This window comes from Blennius ocellaris, assembly GCF_963422515.1.
Source record: "Blennius ocellaris genome assembly, chromosome: 19".
Classification (NCBI taxonomy): domain Eukaryota; kingdom Metazoa; phylum Chordata; class Actinopteri; order Blenniiformes; family Blenniidae; genus Blennius; species Blennius ocellaris.
In genome coordinates, this window is record NC_137668.1 from 12,788,921 (window position 1) to 12,806,816 (window position 17,896).

Below are 17,896 nucleotides of genomic sequence, written 5' to 3' on the forward strand. Positions count from 1 at the left end.
CCAGTGTATACTTATTAATGTCTCGTAATTTGTTTTGTTAGCTCATTTAGGCATTTCATTTTAATTGAAATGATTACAGTTCATTGGAACTGTTGAGTATTTTCAAATGAGTCCGGGCGGAGGAAATATGTTACTGCTTGGTGCTGTGAGCTATATTTGCTTAAAGCAGCATATCAAGAACAGAAGTGACTGATTTTAAATTTACAAAATAATCTATAAATGTGAACAATGTCTCCGGGAAAATCTCTTCATGGCACGGTAGCTACATTAAAATAGCTAAGGAAATTCCATCATTTGCTGGTTCTGGAGCCCCCCTCAGGCTAAAAGATCCCTGGGACTTGACTTTGACCTGGAGGACATTAACCTCATACAGCGTGCACTCCCTGGTGAAGAGCTGAAGGTCAAACAGTCATGACAGGTCAAAGTCTTCAGGGGGCCTTATTTGGCCAGATGCCTGCTTGTCCTCACAGACTGACGATCTTCCAGCGAGACGGCGCTCTCTGCAGTCGGCCTCATCCAGAGCGCGTCCCCCAAAGCCCACGACTCACCTGGGCTCTCTACCTCACCTGCACTCAGTTCCTTTTGATTTAGGACCCAATCAGTGTCCCCCACCGTCACCGGGTCCAGGCTCGGGGGGGGACCGGATGGGAGGAAGGAGACCGAGGGGCGATGAGGAGGGCGTGCACTGAGGGAAAGGGGGAGGTGGATGGAGGGGCTCTGTTGAGCGGTGTGAGGAGGTGGGAGCAGGCGATCCTCTGGTCTGCACGCGGCCCTCTCCTCCTCCAACTGCCTACGCAATCGCTTATTCTCCCCCCAGAGAATATTTAACTGCAGAGGAAAAAATATAGAATTTTACATATGACATATGCACAAAAGAAGACACATACAGAAAACGAGGATAGCGTCTGTTCTATAAGAAAACAGGCAACAGAAAACAATTTTGGGAAAGAGTTTCATGGAACCTGAGGCATCACACGTCTTTGACGAAATCAATCAACCTAGAAAAACTTAATTCAAAGTTGCCAATAAATATCAACCATCAAAAGTGAACAGCAATCGTGTTCATCAAGTAGCCGACATTCCATTATGCACCTAATTCATCTTTCACAGTTGCTTTCATGCCTGTTGAAACAGAAATGCAAATGGGAAATTGCAAGGGGGGTTTTCAGGAGTGTATTGTGCTCACAGTTTGAAATGGTTGCAAGTGGGAGTCATGCAACGGTGTAAATTTCTACATGAAAACAACCAATTTGAGCGATCATTAGAGGTCGATTTGACATAAAATCATCCGTGACACAAAACAAATCGCACATCGTCAGTACATGATTGGCCTCCCTGAAACACAATTACTGACTAGCTAAATTGAGGGTGTTTTATTTTTGTGACAAGGACATTTGGGTAAAGGCAGGGAGGAGTGCGAGTTAAAATGTCGCTTTAAATGCAAAAAATATACACACATTTTTATTCGCTGTAACGCATGCTAATTATATGCAAAAAAAATGCCAAGTGTCTAAAACTTGTAATGAGACAGATAAAAGAGAGCTAAATATTTGAAATAATGTATTTTTAGCGATGAGGGAGAGTAAAATAAGAAATTAAAGGAGGCAAAGCCAAAGAGATATGACGAGTAGAGACAGTTGCAATGTCCACATCTGTTTTTTTTAGTGTGTGTGTGTGTGTGTGTGTGTGTGTGTACGCTGCAGTGAAAAAATGATGTCACACTGACATGTCTGGCCATGTGGGTCTCTCTGCGTGTGAGTGTCTGAGACTGTGTGTGTGTGTGTGTGTGTGTGTGTGTGTGTGTGTGTGTGTGTGTGTGTATGTGTGTGTGTGTGTGTGTGTGTGTGTGTGTGTGTGTGTGTGTGTGTGTGTGTGTGTGTGTGTGTGTGTGTGTGTGTGTGTGTGTGTGTGTGTGTGAGGTGAAGGGTAAAAAAAAAAACACAAACAGAGATGAGACAGACGTATTTCCGGATGGTTCCGCTACCATTACCCAGCCAGACACTACCCTCATGCACACAGACAGACACACTTAATGAATCTGAGCAAATGTATTACATCTGACTAGAAATAGTTGAGTCTCAGGCTCAACCCTCAAACAGCCAATGACACATCCCCGTGCCAAAACTATCACAGGCCGCTTAAAAAGTATTTACCATCTTGAGCAGGCAAACATCCTACAATGTGTTCATTTACGTGATGCCAAAAGCAATAGAATTTCCACATGAAAAACACTGAGGTTGACATTTATAATTAGCTGTATATTCAAGGGGACCTGTTTAATTTTCCTCGTCTTTGGTGGCTCTGGATGCTTTTCTAATTGCGAGAGAGAGGGGGGTGAAATTAAAAATCACAGCTTGTCTCCTCAACCTTCACATACTGCGGGTGAATTGGCGTGCATATGTTTTGGATGAAAAGGATGTGAGGATGTGTATAAGTGGGGGTGAAAGAAAGAGACGGGCAGAAAGACACAGAGGGGGGCGTGCTAATGCTGCCGCACCAGTGTGTTCCCAGTTTTCCATTTGCAGAATTCGGTTTCCATTCAAGTGTCTTTACACAAATTATGAAAATTACTGAACTAGAAAATTTACACAAAGACTGCAAACTTCAAATTTGAATTTGGTTGTGCTTTGGCTCATTATGATTAAGACTATTAGTGCTTTTGAAATGTGGAAATGTTGTGAAACCACCTGTCTTTCCAGTTAGCGTTGAAATGAGATGCAGCTTGATGCACGTGCTTCTCATCAAACAAAGAATGTGGAGATTAGCTGAGGAAATATAGAATAACTATAATCAAGGGAAGGGTTTTTTTTTTATCGTCTTTGACTTCTCAAATGTTTGAATAAAATTACCGCGACAATCAAATGGAAATGATGTGCGCGTGCATTCTGTATAGGTATAATGAGCATCAGTGCAAAACAACTTTGTATGTATGAGAACATAAGACTGGATCCAAAGACAAACTTCACAAATTTCACAGAAATAAATTGGATCATTTACGTTCAACTTTTTTTTAACCGATATCCAGATATACACGTGCATGTGTTCGGTGGACAGTGAAGTGTTAATATCCTTTCCTCTCCTGCCAGCTTGTACGTTTGTATGCGAGTAGATTGTCCGTGTTGGATCGATGTGTGTAATGATTCACACTAGAGATTAAGAGGTGCTATTACACACCTGACCTGTAAAACAACACCTCGTTCCCTCTCCCTCTGTCTATCTCCGTTCCATCTCTCTCCCTGCATGTGTCTCTGCCTCAAACCCGCAGCTGAAGCCGCTTGGCTTTCACTAAAACAACACTGCAGCGAAACTTCAACAAGTCCCGGCTTTCGTTGTGCCCCGTCAATCAGCGGGCCACTCCACACAAACTAACAAAAGTCAGGTGAGCCGTTCCCCAGGCCCTGGAGTTTTGGAGAACTGAGGGGGCTGAGGAGTACTTTTGATTCGTCTCTCCTTTGGTGATTTGTTGACTCTTGTGAAGTTCAACACAGTAAAAAATGTCAGCTTTTCCCAAGAATATTCCTCTGTGTTTTTCCCCCCACATTGTTTTATCACAGCGGGCCATTTCCCTACGCTGTCATGGAGAGATCAGCGTGGCTGTATTGATATACATCTCTCTCTCAGTTTCATGAAAGGGAAATCATTTACCAGTGGAAAGAAACGTCACTGCTTTATCCCGATACGATTTGTCCCCCCACCTCCTTCCCCACACCACACACACACACACACACACACACACACACACACACACACACACACACACACACACACACACACACACACACACACACACACACACACACACACACACACACACACACACACACACACACACACACACACACACACACACACACACACACACACACACACACACCCCCACCCCGCTGCCGACTTTTCACTTTTATCGTAGGAAGAGGAAATGGATGTCTGTGTGCGCCTCTGTGTAAGTGCGCGTGTGTGTTTGAAGTTGGACGCATGAAAGCTTCCTCTTCTGTGTGAGCTCAACAGCAGGTGGGCCAATGTGTGGGTGTGTATTTGTATCTGTCGGGTAAAAGGACTGTCAGGACCTAGTGTGTGTGTGTGTGTGTGTGTGTGTGTGTGTGTGTGTGTGTGTGTGTGTGTGTGTGTGTGTGTGTGTGTGTGTGTGTGTGTGTGTGTGTGTGTGTGTGTGTGTGCACGTGTGCGTCTACTCTTACTTGTTGATTTAGTTTTCCAATGGCCTCCAGGTTGCTCTGGAGTCTGGTCTGCATGTCCACTATTTTGCTGAGGTTCTGAGCAACAAAATCTTTCTTTTCCAGCCTGTAACACGAAGTGTGCACACGGAGACAGAAACGAGGGCAAATTAACTCTGAAGTTGTTTTGGCATTCATGGTTGTTCAAAAAAATAATAATACAAACTTTACTTTCCTGCTGATAGTATCTTAAATGTGGTTTACACTTTTCTTCTACCTATTATCGTACAATGATATGCATCCGTCTAATAAAGCAAGTTCAAATGTTCAAGAAAATCTGGGGCATAAAGAAGTTGGCGTACATCATCTTCATTATAACCATCTTCATTGTAACTTATTACTAAACTCGCTGATGAGAGAGCAAATGGGTTGCAGATATCATTAAAAAACATGGGAAAGAGCGTACGAAATAGAAAAACAACAAAAAAAAACAACGTACAAAAACAAAACAAATGCAAGCGCAGCCAGGGAACATTAAGAGAACAAGAAGCCATTTAAGATTTTAACTGTTTATTAAAACCGTTTTGGGAAATGACAAACAAATGTGAGGGTCTCCTATCTTCAGATCCAGGCCTGACTAAGGAATGTCTATTAAATTAACGACGGTGGATAATGGTGCTCTGTACGGACTGAAGCGCTTGCTGCCCCCGCTTTACGCTCTTTCTTTCATGCCCCAGTGAACCTGTCCAGTTAGCATTCGGAAAAAACCTTCTAAATACTTTATTGAAGACTTCTTAGCCCATTAAAGTACTACTGTACCTCACCAATGTTAATTTTCTTTTAAAAGAGCAAGCTGGGATATTCTATCAGAGCAGCGGATGGGAAGACAGTCCCGTTTTGCTTCAGTTGAGAGGATGCAAGCGCTCATAGGAGCGCTAATAAATGGCATCATTGTTCCTGCACATGTAGGTGGGGGGGGCTGACACTGGCTCGCTCTCACACACACACTAAGAAGAGGAACGTGAAAGACTTGACAGCGAGAGAGAATAGCAGAGTTAGCTGTGTGTTACAATCCGAGTGTGAAGTAGGCATAACATGTTTCGCCTGTAAGGCTGCAAAAAAATCGTGCAAAATCAAGTGTTACCTCTTCAAAATACACATTCCGTACAAGGCTAAAGTTCTCGCACGCACGCACGCGCACACGCACACACACACACACACACACACAGAGTTCTGGCTTATACAAGTTAAAATAATTAAAGATCTGAGGAGAAACTTTGGGAAGATACAGAAATGTCAGCAGACATTTTGTGAGAAAGCTTTATGAGTTTACTGGTGAAATATTTTTTCTCCATATACAGGAACCATCTAAGAAAAACATCAACTAAACACACAAACAACAACAAAACAGAATTGTGACTGTAAGACTGATGTGAGACCAAGTGGAGTCTTCCAGTCATCGGTTATCTGATTCATCTTTCGTTTTTTTTCTCATTATTATGAATTCTGACATTGTTTATCCATGTGATGCTGTCTTCAGTTTAAATAACTGGTAAAAACAGCCAGAAATTAAACACTAAACATTTTGAGAAACAAAACCAGCTAATTGAGCCAGAGATGTTTTCACTAATAGATCAATGTTTTTAATCATAAACCATGAAAAAACTAAGAAATAAATACATGCATGAGTCTCATTTGATTGCTGAAATGTGGAGAGTATAAGAACAAAGAAATCTTTACATACGGAAAGATAATCTCAACCACTGCCTATAAGCAAAATAAGTAATTCAGTTTGGGCAAAAGAAGCTTCCTCTTGTCTTTTTTTTTTTTTTTTTTTTAAGAAATCTAATTTTCAGAAAATGACACTTATAAACTGAACATAATTGCAAGTGACCCTTGTAGATCTTTTAATTTCACACCATAATGATGATACAAAGAACATTAATAAGAGAAATGCCGGAATTTCCTTTGATCTTTGAAATTGTAAATGGCATTTAAAAAGATGAGTTCCTTCAGTCTCCATTGCTACAGTGAAGCGAAAACAGGAGAAATAAACTTTAAACACAAGCCAACCCCATAAAAATCCAAAGTGCCACATCTATACAGATTCTTCAAATGATTTAAACTCTTTCCGGGATGGTAATGTGGTCTTCAGCAGATCATGAATCATCACTGCTGCTGAGACAACTGTGTGAGATTTATGCACTCGATGTGAGAAAGCAGCGATGCGCTGAGCGCCTGGCATGATGCCTGTGTAAACATGTGTTCCCGTGTTTACATGCAAACAGGGATGTGTGTAATTAGCGGCCTAACCCAATCAGTGTGTGTATAATTACAGTCATTACTGTCAAAGCCAAGCGGCCATGCTCTTTAAACCAGGCAATAAACTACACGGCTCCTCTCTAGCTCCAATCTCACTCATCTTTCTTATTTACTGCGCTCATTTTGCTGTAAATTTTATGCAAGGCTCAACGCTCTCCTAACGCAGTCTCCTACTTATCGCCCCTTTCTGGATCTCTGTCACTTTAGCGCTCTGCGTTTGTACAAATCCTCTGCTGTGATCACTGGGCGCTCTTAATTGGAAGCACATCGTTAGCGGTGCGACTGATGAAGTCTGATGCTTTATGAGCGCTTCCCCCAGATGGGCTGTGTCAGACACTCAGTGAGCCGCTGCTGCCAGAAGCAAACACCATCAATCTCTGCTTCCACAGCATCTCAATGTGTACTCCTATTTTCATATAATATTTAATATACTTGAGGGGAAATGTGGCCATTTTAGAATTAATAATTCAATTAAATAATTATTAAATAATTACTTTGATATATGACTTCTGTATCAAACATCAACAGAGGAACAAAAGCAACTCTATCTCCCTGGATTGCATGTCACTTAAATTTAAGAGTAATATTTTATGAATATTTGCAGCACAAACAGGAATTGATTTTGCATTGCAGGAGATTTTGTGTTAGCAATAATAATAATAATAATAATAATAATAATAATGCTTGAGTCTTTCTTGCTCACGTCTGGAAAGAAGAAGATGAAATAGGGGAAAATATGAACGATACTCTACGTAACCCCTCTTGTGAAAATCTTAAAGATACAATGGATAACAACATAATGAAGTTTTACTAGCAAATCTAGCAGATACTATTGTTAAGCTAATAAAATTAAAACCTGTTGTTGTTTTCTGTATAACCATGCCTTTACATTACTATTTACATTTTTGGGCAGCACAGCAGTATCGTGGTTAGCGCTCGCACCTCAGAGCAAAAAGCCCTTGGTCTTCTGTCCAGGCGTGTGTGGGTTTTTCTCCAGGTGCTTCAGTTTCCCCCCAGAGTCCTATTTGAAGTCTCTCAATTGCAAGTACGAATGTGAGTGTGTCTGATCATCTGTCAGTCTTGCGATGAAATGATGACCTTCCCAGAGTGCACCCTGCTTTGACCACAGCCAACTGGGATCGACTCTCGTGCCCCCATGACTCTGACTTGAATAAGGCACTATATAAGATGAACAGAGAAATCACATTTGTCTTCTAGTTGGATAAAAGCACTTGTAGATCAATTTTTTTCGTTTATAAACAGGTTTTAAAAAAATGGGATCTTAATTACTCATTGATATACTCCCATACACAGTGTCCAGTATGCAGCAGAGCTTCTAAGCATACCTGAAGTGATTGGAAATGAAGGCTGCAAGGACACCTGATGTATGAAAAGAAGGAGTCTTGAATTGAACAATCAACTCAAGAAAGACCAGGGACTTATAAGCATCTGTAATTTGACATAAATGGCACAACATTCATTTCTTGAAACTCCAAAAATTGGATTCACAGCTTAGTGTCAGTAGCAGTTTGACACAAATTGGTGAACTACTGCATATTATTTGACTTCTGGGAGAGTCTTCCTCTCCAAAATGCTCTTTTTAAATAAACCCACAGTTGTTGCATTTTAAATCAATATAACTTACTTTACTGACCAATGTCTGAATTTTATTGAGATGTGTTACTGGCATCACATTCACGATAACCTAATCTCATTCAAATTTGCAATTTACACATGACTTCTATTATTTTGCTGCAATTTAGAGCACATAACAGAAAGCCCAAATACATCACAGTTTGCAGCCATATTCAACAATAATAATATCGAATGTGAGTGATGTTTTTCATGTGTTGTTATATTATATTGTCTTATACTGAATAATAAACATTGTGGTGACCTTCTTTACCTGTTTATCTAAAGTAAGTAATGAAATGTTGATCATTTTCATTACTCTTCTTCTCACCTTTCCATGGGTTTTAGCTATACAAAATGCCATTCGCAATGTTAAGCGTTTAAAATCAAGCTGCTTGGGTACAAAAGCCCAGGTAATCATTGTAAATGTCTTTAATAAAGGCATATCTAATGACAAAACCTTCATGCTGTGTTGATCGCTGTCAGTGATAGTGGCAGTGAGAAGACACGGTTAAAATATCCCCTTTGCCACCAGTAATGAAATTTATCCACTAGATGTATATGGCTGCTATGCAAATATCATGACATATCTGTTGCCTTTTAGATGTATGATCTTCATACATATGGCATTTTGGGTAGGTGTGAGTGTATGGGGGGGTAAAATAATAAAATGAAATAAATTAGGAATCCTCATAATAAAGAAAATGAAGGAGAGAAGAGGAAGAAAAGGGAATGGATGGGGAGACGCTATGGAAGCAGCTTTCATTCGCTGTTTTTATCTTGTTTTGTGTTATTATATTCGCTCAATCAAACCTTCTCTTTTGCATACATCTATAAGAACTGCCTCTCGCGCTCTGTCCCTCTCTCTTGCTCATTCGCAATTATGAAGGAAAGACAAAGAAAAACGATTCATCTTTCTGTCGCGGCCCCTTAATGATATCATTAAAATGACTGACAGCTTTGAATAGCATTGGAAACCTACCCCAGTCAAAACAAATTTGATCCGTTTTGGAAACAGAGTCTGGTGGTTCGTTAGGGGAGGGGGGAAACATGGGTGGGAGCACATGTGTAAAACAGGGCGAGGGTTGAGAAGGGAAAGAAGGGGCGTTCGGCTGTTAATGAGCGGTACCTTGGGGGGGGGTCACACGGAGAGGAGTGCTGCAGGCAGGTGCCCCCACAAACACCCTCTCTCATACAGACACGCTCTCCGTTCCCACTTCCATCCCACACCCAATCCCATCTGTGCCACATTCATTTTCATTGCCTTAATGAACATAATAAATATATCTCCTCTCTATTGATGAATGCTGTTTGACAGCAATGGGGGTGGCAAGAAGGAGAGGATGGGCACTTGATTGGAGTGTAATCATTGTTAAAGGCCCAGCATGAATTACGCATTCAGATTGAAGAAGCATAACATGCACGCACACGCACACGCACATACACATACACACACATACACGCACAGGTGGCCAGGCCCACGGGGTGTTTCATTCTCAACTTGGCCCTCCTGCTGGTGTTATCATCATCAGCTTTGTTTGGGCTAGATTGTGTGTGAAAGAGCGAAACACGGTAGGCAATGCTTTTGTTGGACATGAATACTAAACTTTGATCAGCTGGTGAATGCACACAAATGTATGGGCCCAAATGTGTGGTCACATAAGCTTTAACACACAACGGTGACTCACATTCTGTTGTCTTGCCAGATGCCCCAGTCTCGAACGTCGGCCTGCAAACAATAATAAAAAGTTCAAAACAAATCTGTTTGTGATCAGTTATCTCTTTTTTTTCCCCCTCTTCCTATTTGGAGTTCATTGCTTTCCCACTCTGCACTTGTTCACCTTGAAGCGTTCCATGTCTCTCTCCTTCACAAACACCACTTCTTTCAGTGCCTTTACCTCCATCTTCAGTGTGTCATTAGCCTCCTGAAGATGTCTGACAAAAGGAGGAGGATGCAGAGAGAGAGAGAGAGAGAGAGAGAGAGAGAGTAACAGAAACATATACATAGAAGAGGCAGATAGAACGACAGACAGCTGCTATCATCAAGAGACTCTTGTTAACATGGCAGACAAAATATTCTGCCACAGCAATGGTGCCTGTGTCTCTGTCTTTTGAGAGCAGCCGTTAACTAACAACTCAGACATTATCTCTGGCGCAAACAGACACGCACGACACGCACGTTACCAGCGATTATGAAAGACTTTTCCCACAATCATTCACCACTCACCCATGAGGCTATTAATATAAGATCTTTCTTACACAACAAATTCCGCAGAACTATTGTTAAATCTGAATTATGGAAGAGATTTGTGGAATTTTCTGGAAGCATCTGTGTGATTTCACCAAGCCAGCTTGATCCAGGTGTTTGAAGTCTGTTGCTGCTGCTTCTCGTTACCACAACAGAAAAAAAAAAAACCTTAAGTTAGCCAAGACAGAGGAAAGAGCAGACAAACAGACGGTTCTGCTGCTCCTGAGAGGAGAAGAGGGATGTTTGGCTCTGTAGGGGGGTGGGATAACAGACAATGGCTAGACTGCTTTGATATCCAGTAAGTGTAATATGTCACGCCCAAGCCTGCATGTGTATATGTGCGTGTGTATTAGTCATAATGATGTAGACATGCAGAAAGACTGCCAGGCGTGAGCATGAGGACGGTCCACCTGAATCTTACGCACACACACATGCACAAATAGTTATTAAACCTCTTCCAATTTTTTCCTCCCGATATACAGTCATTTGTTCTGAAAAACGGAGCGCACATACAGACGCTCACAGCTGAAGACAATCAAATTAACATCAAACTCCACCAGATCACTCACATGCACTACTCACTCTTTCTCTGCAGTGATAATGAGCAGCAGCTTGTTTTGGGCCTTCAGCTGGGCAGCGAGACCTTCACTGGAAGCCCTGAAAGAAAATGACAAATAAACCGATTTTTTTGTTTTTTTTTGCTGTAGTGCGTGAGCCACTAATGGATAACGAATCTGTAGCTATTATACCTATTAAGAAACATGGCGTTGTTAGTAACAAGATGACACCCAGTATTCCTAGCACTGCAAATAAACAAAACACTAATATTAGGGCCTCAACTACCTACTTTTTTAAAGACGTTTATATGTAAATTGATGAATTTAAGTGTACGTCATGTTGGACATGTGTTCATACTTTTGATCAGTGATCCAAAGGTTGGCATGAGTCATGACCTGCTGGCTTTCACGGCGAAGGTGTGAATTATCTGCCTCCGTCCTCTCCAGCTCCAATCGCAGTTTGTTAACCTACAAAACAGAGTCAGGTAAACAGTTAGAGAACGAGCAGCAATTCTTCCATATGTGTATGTTAAGACCTCCTCTCTGATTGCATCTTACACTTTGAAATAATTATAACTAAGTGGACTTCTATCACAGTTTATTTTAGGTGGTCTTCATTGAGAATATGAAGCCATCTATGACTTCCATCATTTCTGAATTGAAAGCTTTATGATGGGCTTGTTCATTGTTAGAATTCCATGCCCAATATTGTTCAACTGATTTGTTGGAGGATTGTACAAAAGTCCATTTGGGATAACTTTCCTGAACCCCGCAAAAAAGCTAAATTCAGTCTAATGCTGAAATATCAATTTAGTAACTGGACTGATCAATATGTCTGTTTACATGAATGTGCATGCACACACACGTGCACACATCAATGCACAGAGTGAATGAGGAGTGGGATTAAGTAAGGTAAAAAAAAAAAAGAGGGGGGGTAAGTGGGCTCTATTATAGGAGCAGCAAAGAAAGGTGAAAATGAATTTTAAAAACAACATAATAGCAACACAACAGGAGAAAAAAGGTAAATGGATAATAATGAGGGATGAAAGAGATGGCATTTGCAGACATAGGTATAAATAGCAAGATGAGGTATTAAGCAGGGATGTGGAAAGATGGAGGATGAGGGGGTGCATGAGGGAGACTGAAGACGAGATTGGAGAAAGGACTAGATGGTTGTGGGGTGAAAACGGGCCGCGTGGCATTGGGCAAACTGCTGACTTTTTCATTCGGCTTATCAGTCAGGACCTTTCCAGGCCTAAACCCTGGGGACCCTGACATATTACCCTTATCGCCATAGAAACACCTTGATATACCATACCATCTCCCCACAAAGACATGGGCAAACATAGGAAAAAGTTTCCAATATGTGGGCCATGATTTAAGTATATAAAAAATGTCAAATGATTAACCTGAAATGTCAAAATATCAACAGCTGGTGTAAAATGATTCATATGAAGTGTGGGTCTGTCTGCATTCGAATAGTAGGAGTATACCAAAATATTTTACTTTTGATGAGTATAGAGAACTTCACACAGTTAATGCAACTTTAAGATAATGAGACAACTGATTCCACAGATGTAGAGATAGATAACATAGCACATAACACATCACATAGTTTTTGTGAAAACATGATGGCAATGGCTAGAATACGCAAATAACTGTGACGGCAGAAAGGTGGGACTATTATCATTGAATAATATAGTAGTATAGTTGAATGGTATGTCGTGTTTCTATAGTTTGGGAACTGCTGATGCAAATCCACACCTCAATAGACTGCAGTGTGAACAGTGTTTTTGTCAAAGTGCATACAACATAAATGCCCAAAGTGTGAATTCTCTTAGATATTTACAACTTTTTAAATATAAATGTTTAATATATCTGCCCTGAACCACAGAAACAAAGTACAAACATTGACGAGTTCTAAAACCTCTAAATGGTGCTTCTTGCTCAATGATAATGATTTCATGTGTGGGTTTTCACCCATGTCTCATGTTAATCCTGCAATGAATCCATCCACGATGTACGCTGCCAGGGTATAACCACAAGCTAGAATCAATCCGTGCCTTACCAGTTTTCTAATACATGTTGAAAATATATGAATATATTGTTGATGGAGGTACAAGGCCACCATTTTAAATTGGAGCAAATGAAAACCAAGGGCTAAAATGTTCTCATACAAAACAGTTATTGCAAAAGTATATCAAACAAAAACACATCGTCACATGTATGAATACCAAACAATATCTCTTTTTCAGCATGGAAATATCCAGTCGCCATGATGGTACCATGACAAACACAATGCCTTTACTTAGCCTGAGGCTCAAACTATAATTTTTCATGCTAATAGTCTCAAACAACAAACGTAAAAGTGACATGCAAGTTGAATGTGGTGTAGTCATGCCTTTCAACGGCTCCTTGATGTCTTTGGGTGGGAGGAATAGACTGCAACTTTTTCTTGTTAGTTTAAGGGAGTGGTGAATGTACATACACCATGTATGAGGATTTATATGGAATGGAGTCAGAAAATGATCAAAAGTGGCATCTCTTTCAATGTTTCTAAGGTGGGACTGTGCATGTGTACAGGTTTCAGGAGGTCAATATTTGGTTTTCAGAATGTATAACACAGTAGATAACTATTACGGACTCTTGTTCTTCCCAGACCAGAGGTGAAACGAATACATTTGTAGGTAAATAGTTTATCTTCAGTCCTGAGATCCAGCTGTCACTTTCACTACCTCTTGGCTGGTCCACTCTGAATCTATACAGAAGAGTGTATTCACACGTAAATTCTCGAAGGTAATGGGAGATGCCAATCTGACCTACTCAACACAGTTATACATGAAGAGAATAAGCACGACACAAGCAGAATAGAAATAACAAAACAATTTAAATGAAATTGTAACACAGAGCTGATGATCTTCATGTGAAACATTGTTGCATTAATGAATTGGCTTTAAGGGTGAAGAGGAAGTTGTAAAGATGACAGAGGCACAAATCCAATTTTCATAACATGCTGAAGGATTGCACTTTTAATTACTCACAATTAAGAAAGGCTTGTTTTATGACAGGTAAACAATCAAGAAAAGCTGTGGGAGCAATAAAATTACTTCAAGCACATCATTCAATTTTGGAAAATAAACAGAGTCAGGGTATCAATTATAATTACATTTATCGGCACTGAAATGAATATTGTGATTCCCCAGTTGTTTGGTATTTTATTTCTCTTTTGCCTCACACACTGCCATATCTTCATGCGAAATAATTTTTGCTCAAGAACTAATGAGGACCATGTTTTAATGCAGGGATATTAATGATTTACACAAGTATCAAATGGAACCATTCCAAAAGCCGCAACACACACACACACACACACACACACACACACACACACACACACACACACACACACACACACACACACACACACACACACACACACACACACACACACACACACACACACACACACACACACACACACACACACACACACACACACCGGGAGAATCCGTGGCACGCTGTAATGACAGTAATTACCTGTGGTCTCACATTAACATCTCCCTCCTGACTGTCTGACTGGCTCGGCTGGTGGAGGGATGTAAATCGCAGCACAAGTCTGATGTTGTGATTAGGACTAAATTACACATCATCACTCTGTTTCCACCAGCGTCAAGGGAGGCTGTGAAAGGGTGTGTGAGAAAAAGGGGGAGAGTGTGCAAAAGAGAGGGGGAGTGAGAGGAGGGACAGTCGTAGAAAGAACGGAAAGGGACAAGGAGGTGCGATTGCAAGAGGGGGGAGGAGTAAAGTAGCATACCTGCTTAACATTTAGATTGGTTTTGTTGCACAAATATTTTAGGAGATGATGGGGGCTAAAAGGGGCAACAAAATGCATTTATAACCAAGTTTGGTGATGCCACTTGTCCTTTCAGGTGCAAGCTACAGAATATGAGTTGACTACTGCGGGCCTGGTGAAAGATTTGGAATCTTTACAGCTGCTGCAGTATTTTTCATTTTGATTTATTCTATCAAAATAAGGCTGAACTGCCCAGTCCACAGACCACACTCACCACTGCCAATAGATACAAGATGGGCTTTCTGGACTCACACCATTTTTTTTCTTAACTTATACATCTGAATGAACTTTTCTGAAAACCCACAAAGCGTACCTGCAGACAGAAGGAGAGAGAGAAAAAAAAGAAAATGATTGTCGGGACTTGAGCAGTTAATGGATTTTCCATCTTTTCTATTCTCCGTGGAGCTGCGGACTGGTATCACATTGCACATTAGCCGTACAGGACAAAAGTGCATTTTCACTAAAACAGACCAAACTGTCCAAGGTCATGGGATAAACATAATTCAAAGCTGACGTTTTTCCAGGATAAAGAGAGGAACATGAAAATGAGTATGAAATCAGAAACAGATAGTCTGGTTGTTGCTTCCACCACCATCAAACCGCCAGAGTCGTACATGAGCCATTACTCTATTCCACTCAGCTCATCAGAGCACATCCTCTCATCAAATTAATGAACACATTTATTGTTAAACACGTTTTTATAAAACATTCATTCATTCTGTCTAATTAAAAGACCCAACAGGCCTGACATCACTTAAATATGCATACTTATCACTCACATGGTCTGAATTAAAGATCTACAAGCGTGTGTGTGTGTGTGTGTGTGTGTGTGTGTGCGTGTGTGCTTGTATGATGGCAAAAGAGAATGAGGCTTCCTAAGCAGGTCTTCTCACTCTATGCTTAATGGCGGTAATCATGGCGTGACCCAACATTAAGACAGTGTGTGCGCGTGTTTGTGTGTGTCCCACTCTCCCTAATGGTGACGATGATGACATGTTCTCCATTAGACTAGTCAGTGGGCCACAGCAGATCTAGCATATTAATGATGCTGATGATGGCTTCTTTAATTACCTTCGTCTGCCGCTGCATGGCCCGACTCCTTTTCCCAATTCCTTTCATCACACACACTCTCCTACGCATGCTGCCGGGTTGTTTATCAGTCCGTTGCCATTACTGAAATCCTCTATCTTGTATCCAACCTTCATGGGAGCAGCCACATTACCAGCCTTAGTAGATGTTTTCCAGCTACTTCTTAGCCAGATCAAGGTATCCTTTTAATCTATCCAGCATGAAGAAACTACAAAGTCCCATCATATACAAAAATACATTTCAAAGCAAATTTGGTAGTCAGACCTATAGTGTGATATCAAACAATTTCATTGCCTTATTATCATCCTGCAAAAGTTAAGGTAGGTCACTTTTCATGCACAGAGCGCAACAGGATTACTGTAGTGAGAACGCAGGCAGTGCTGTGCAGCATACAAGAGAGAAATGTTCGTTGGGACAATGGAAGGCGATGAATGTATTCTGGATTTGAGAGAACTCCTGTCTGGCACAATGGGCTCTGTTCATTCATGCAGGTGGACAGCATGCAACAGCGTTTAACAGAAAGCAGCAACGCAAAAGAACCGTTTTAAACTTAAATTGTTGCTCTACTGTTTGGTCATGAGCTGATGCAGCAAGTGTTCAATAAAGGTTTCATGTTTGGACATCCTGATGGTGGAAAACATACAGAGGTCTACATGATACGTGTATACTACGAGTACTATGACTATTGTTTTTTTGTCAAATAGTAATATCAATTTACTAATCTTTATATGAGTGACTACAATTTCAGGGTTTATTAAGAGAAAAATATTAAAGCGAAATATGTAACTAAGGTGAAACTATTCAATATCAACCTTGGATGACGAGAAGAATAGCGTTCTTCTTTGAATTACACATTCAGAGACCATTATCACCCGCGAAAACTCATTTCAAACCTTGACCAGGATCGGCAATGAATTTATATCAAAACAACGAGTCTGAACTTTACTGATATGATTTGGTCTGATGTGAAATTTTTACTGGATAAATACAAATTCTAGTAGGGAAAAACTTTTTGCACTCAAGTAACTCTCATGGCTTTGTTGAGATGTCGGATGTGCTTCAGTGCACAAAAGCATAGACGCGTGGCCTTCTTTGATAAAGAAATGTACTATGTGACAGCTAAGAAAGACACTGAAATTTATAGAGACAACACAAGAGAAAACATGGTTAGTTTGTCTGCTCAACTATCCGTTCCATCGCTCAAATGAAATTACAGGACTGTAGTTTAATGAGCTGTGTGGGATGGTGATGGGACACACACACACACACACACACACACACACACACACACACACACACACACACACACACACACACACACACACACACACACACACACACACACACACACACACACACACACACACACACACACACACACACACACACACACACACAGAACAAATGCAAAGTTCATTCCATGGTTTAACAGTCAGACAATTGGACCACTTCTCTTTATTCATCAACCAAACAAATGAGCTTCATTTGTCTGTCATTTCACCATCATCCAACCTGCGTGTGTGTGTGTGTGTGTGTGTGTGTGTGTGTGTGTGTGTGTGTGTGTGTGTGTGTGTGTGTGTGTGTGTGTGTGCGCGTGTGTGTGTGTGCATGTAAAAATGGTGATCTGGTGCAGGTCATTCTCAGCTAATTAGACGAGTCATGAGGCTTCTATCAGGTATAATGGGTGAGATCAATGAGTAGTTAAGGCCATTACTAAGATAATTCCTGTGTATCATCTCCAAAATAAAAAAATACAAAAATACTATATAATTTTTTGGGAAACTAAACCCACAAACCAAGATTATAAGTAAAAAAAAAACAAGCGTCAAAAGACAAGAATATATTGTAAATGTGCATAGCCGTAGATCTGAAATGGCCATGTTAGATACATCTATTTGGAGCTTCAGGACTGTCAGCTCGGCTGTTTTAGTTTAAGAATAGGTTCTCTCAGTTTGTAAAACTACTTTTGACGCTCAACCTGAAACCTTGCTGCTGTGAATTAAAAAAAAAAAATTGAAGAAAA

At 40.6% G+C, this 17,896-nt stretch overlaps 1 protein-coding gene across 1 annotated transcript; it reads right to left on the reverse strand.

The window, feature by feature from the left end:
- Positions 1-438: 438 nt before the first annotated feature.
- Positions 439-15,924, reverse strand: LOC308144209 (uncharacterized protein; the record flags this gene model as incomplete). The annotated part of the gene is made up of 7 exons (XM_080515266.1): positions 439-828; positions 4,197-4,299; positions 9,815-9,855; positions 9,968-10,061; positions 10,957-11,031; positions 11,266-11,399; positions 15,856-15,924. 7 exons carry the CDS (start codon positions 15,922-15,924, stop codon positions 439-441), a joined length of 906 nt encoding a protein of 301 aa, XP_080371392.1.
- Between the last annotated feature and the right edge of the window lie 1,972 nt (positions 15,925-17,896).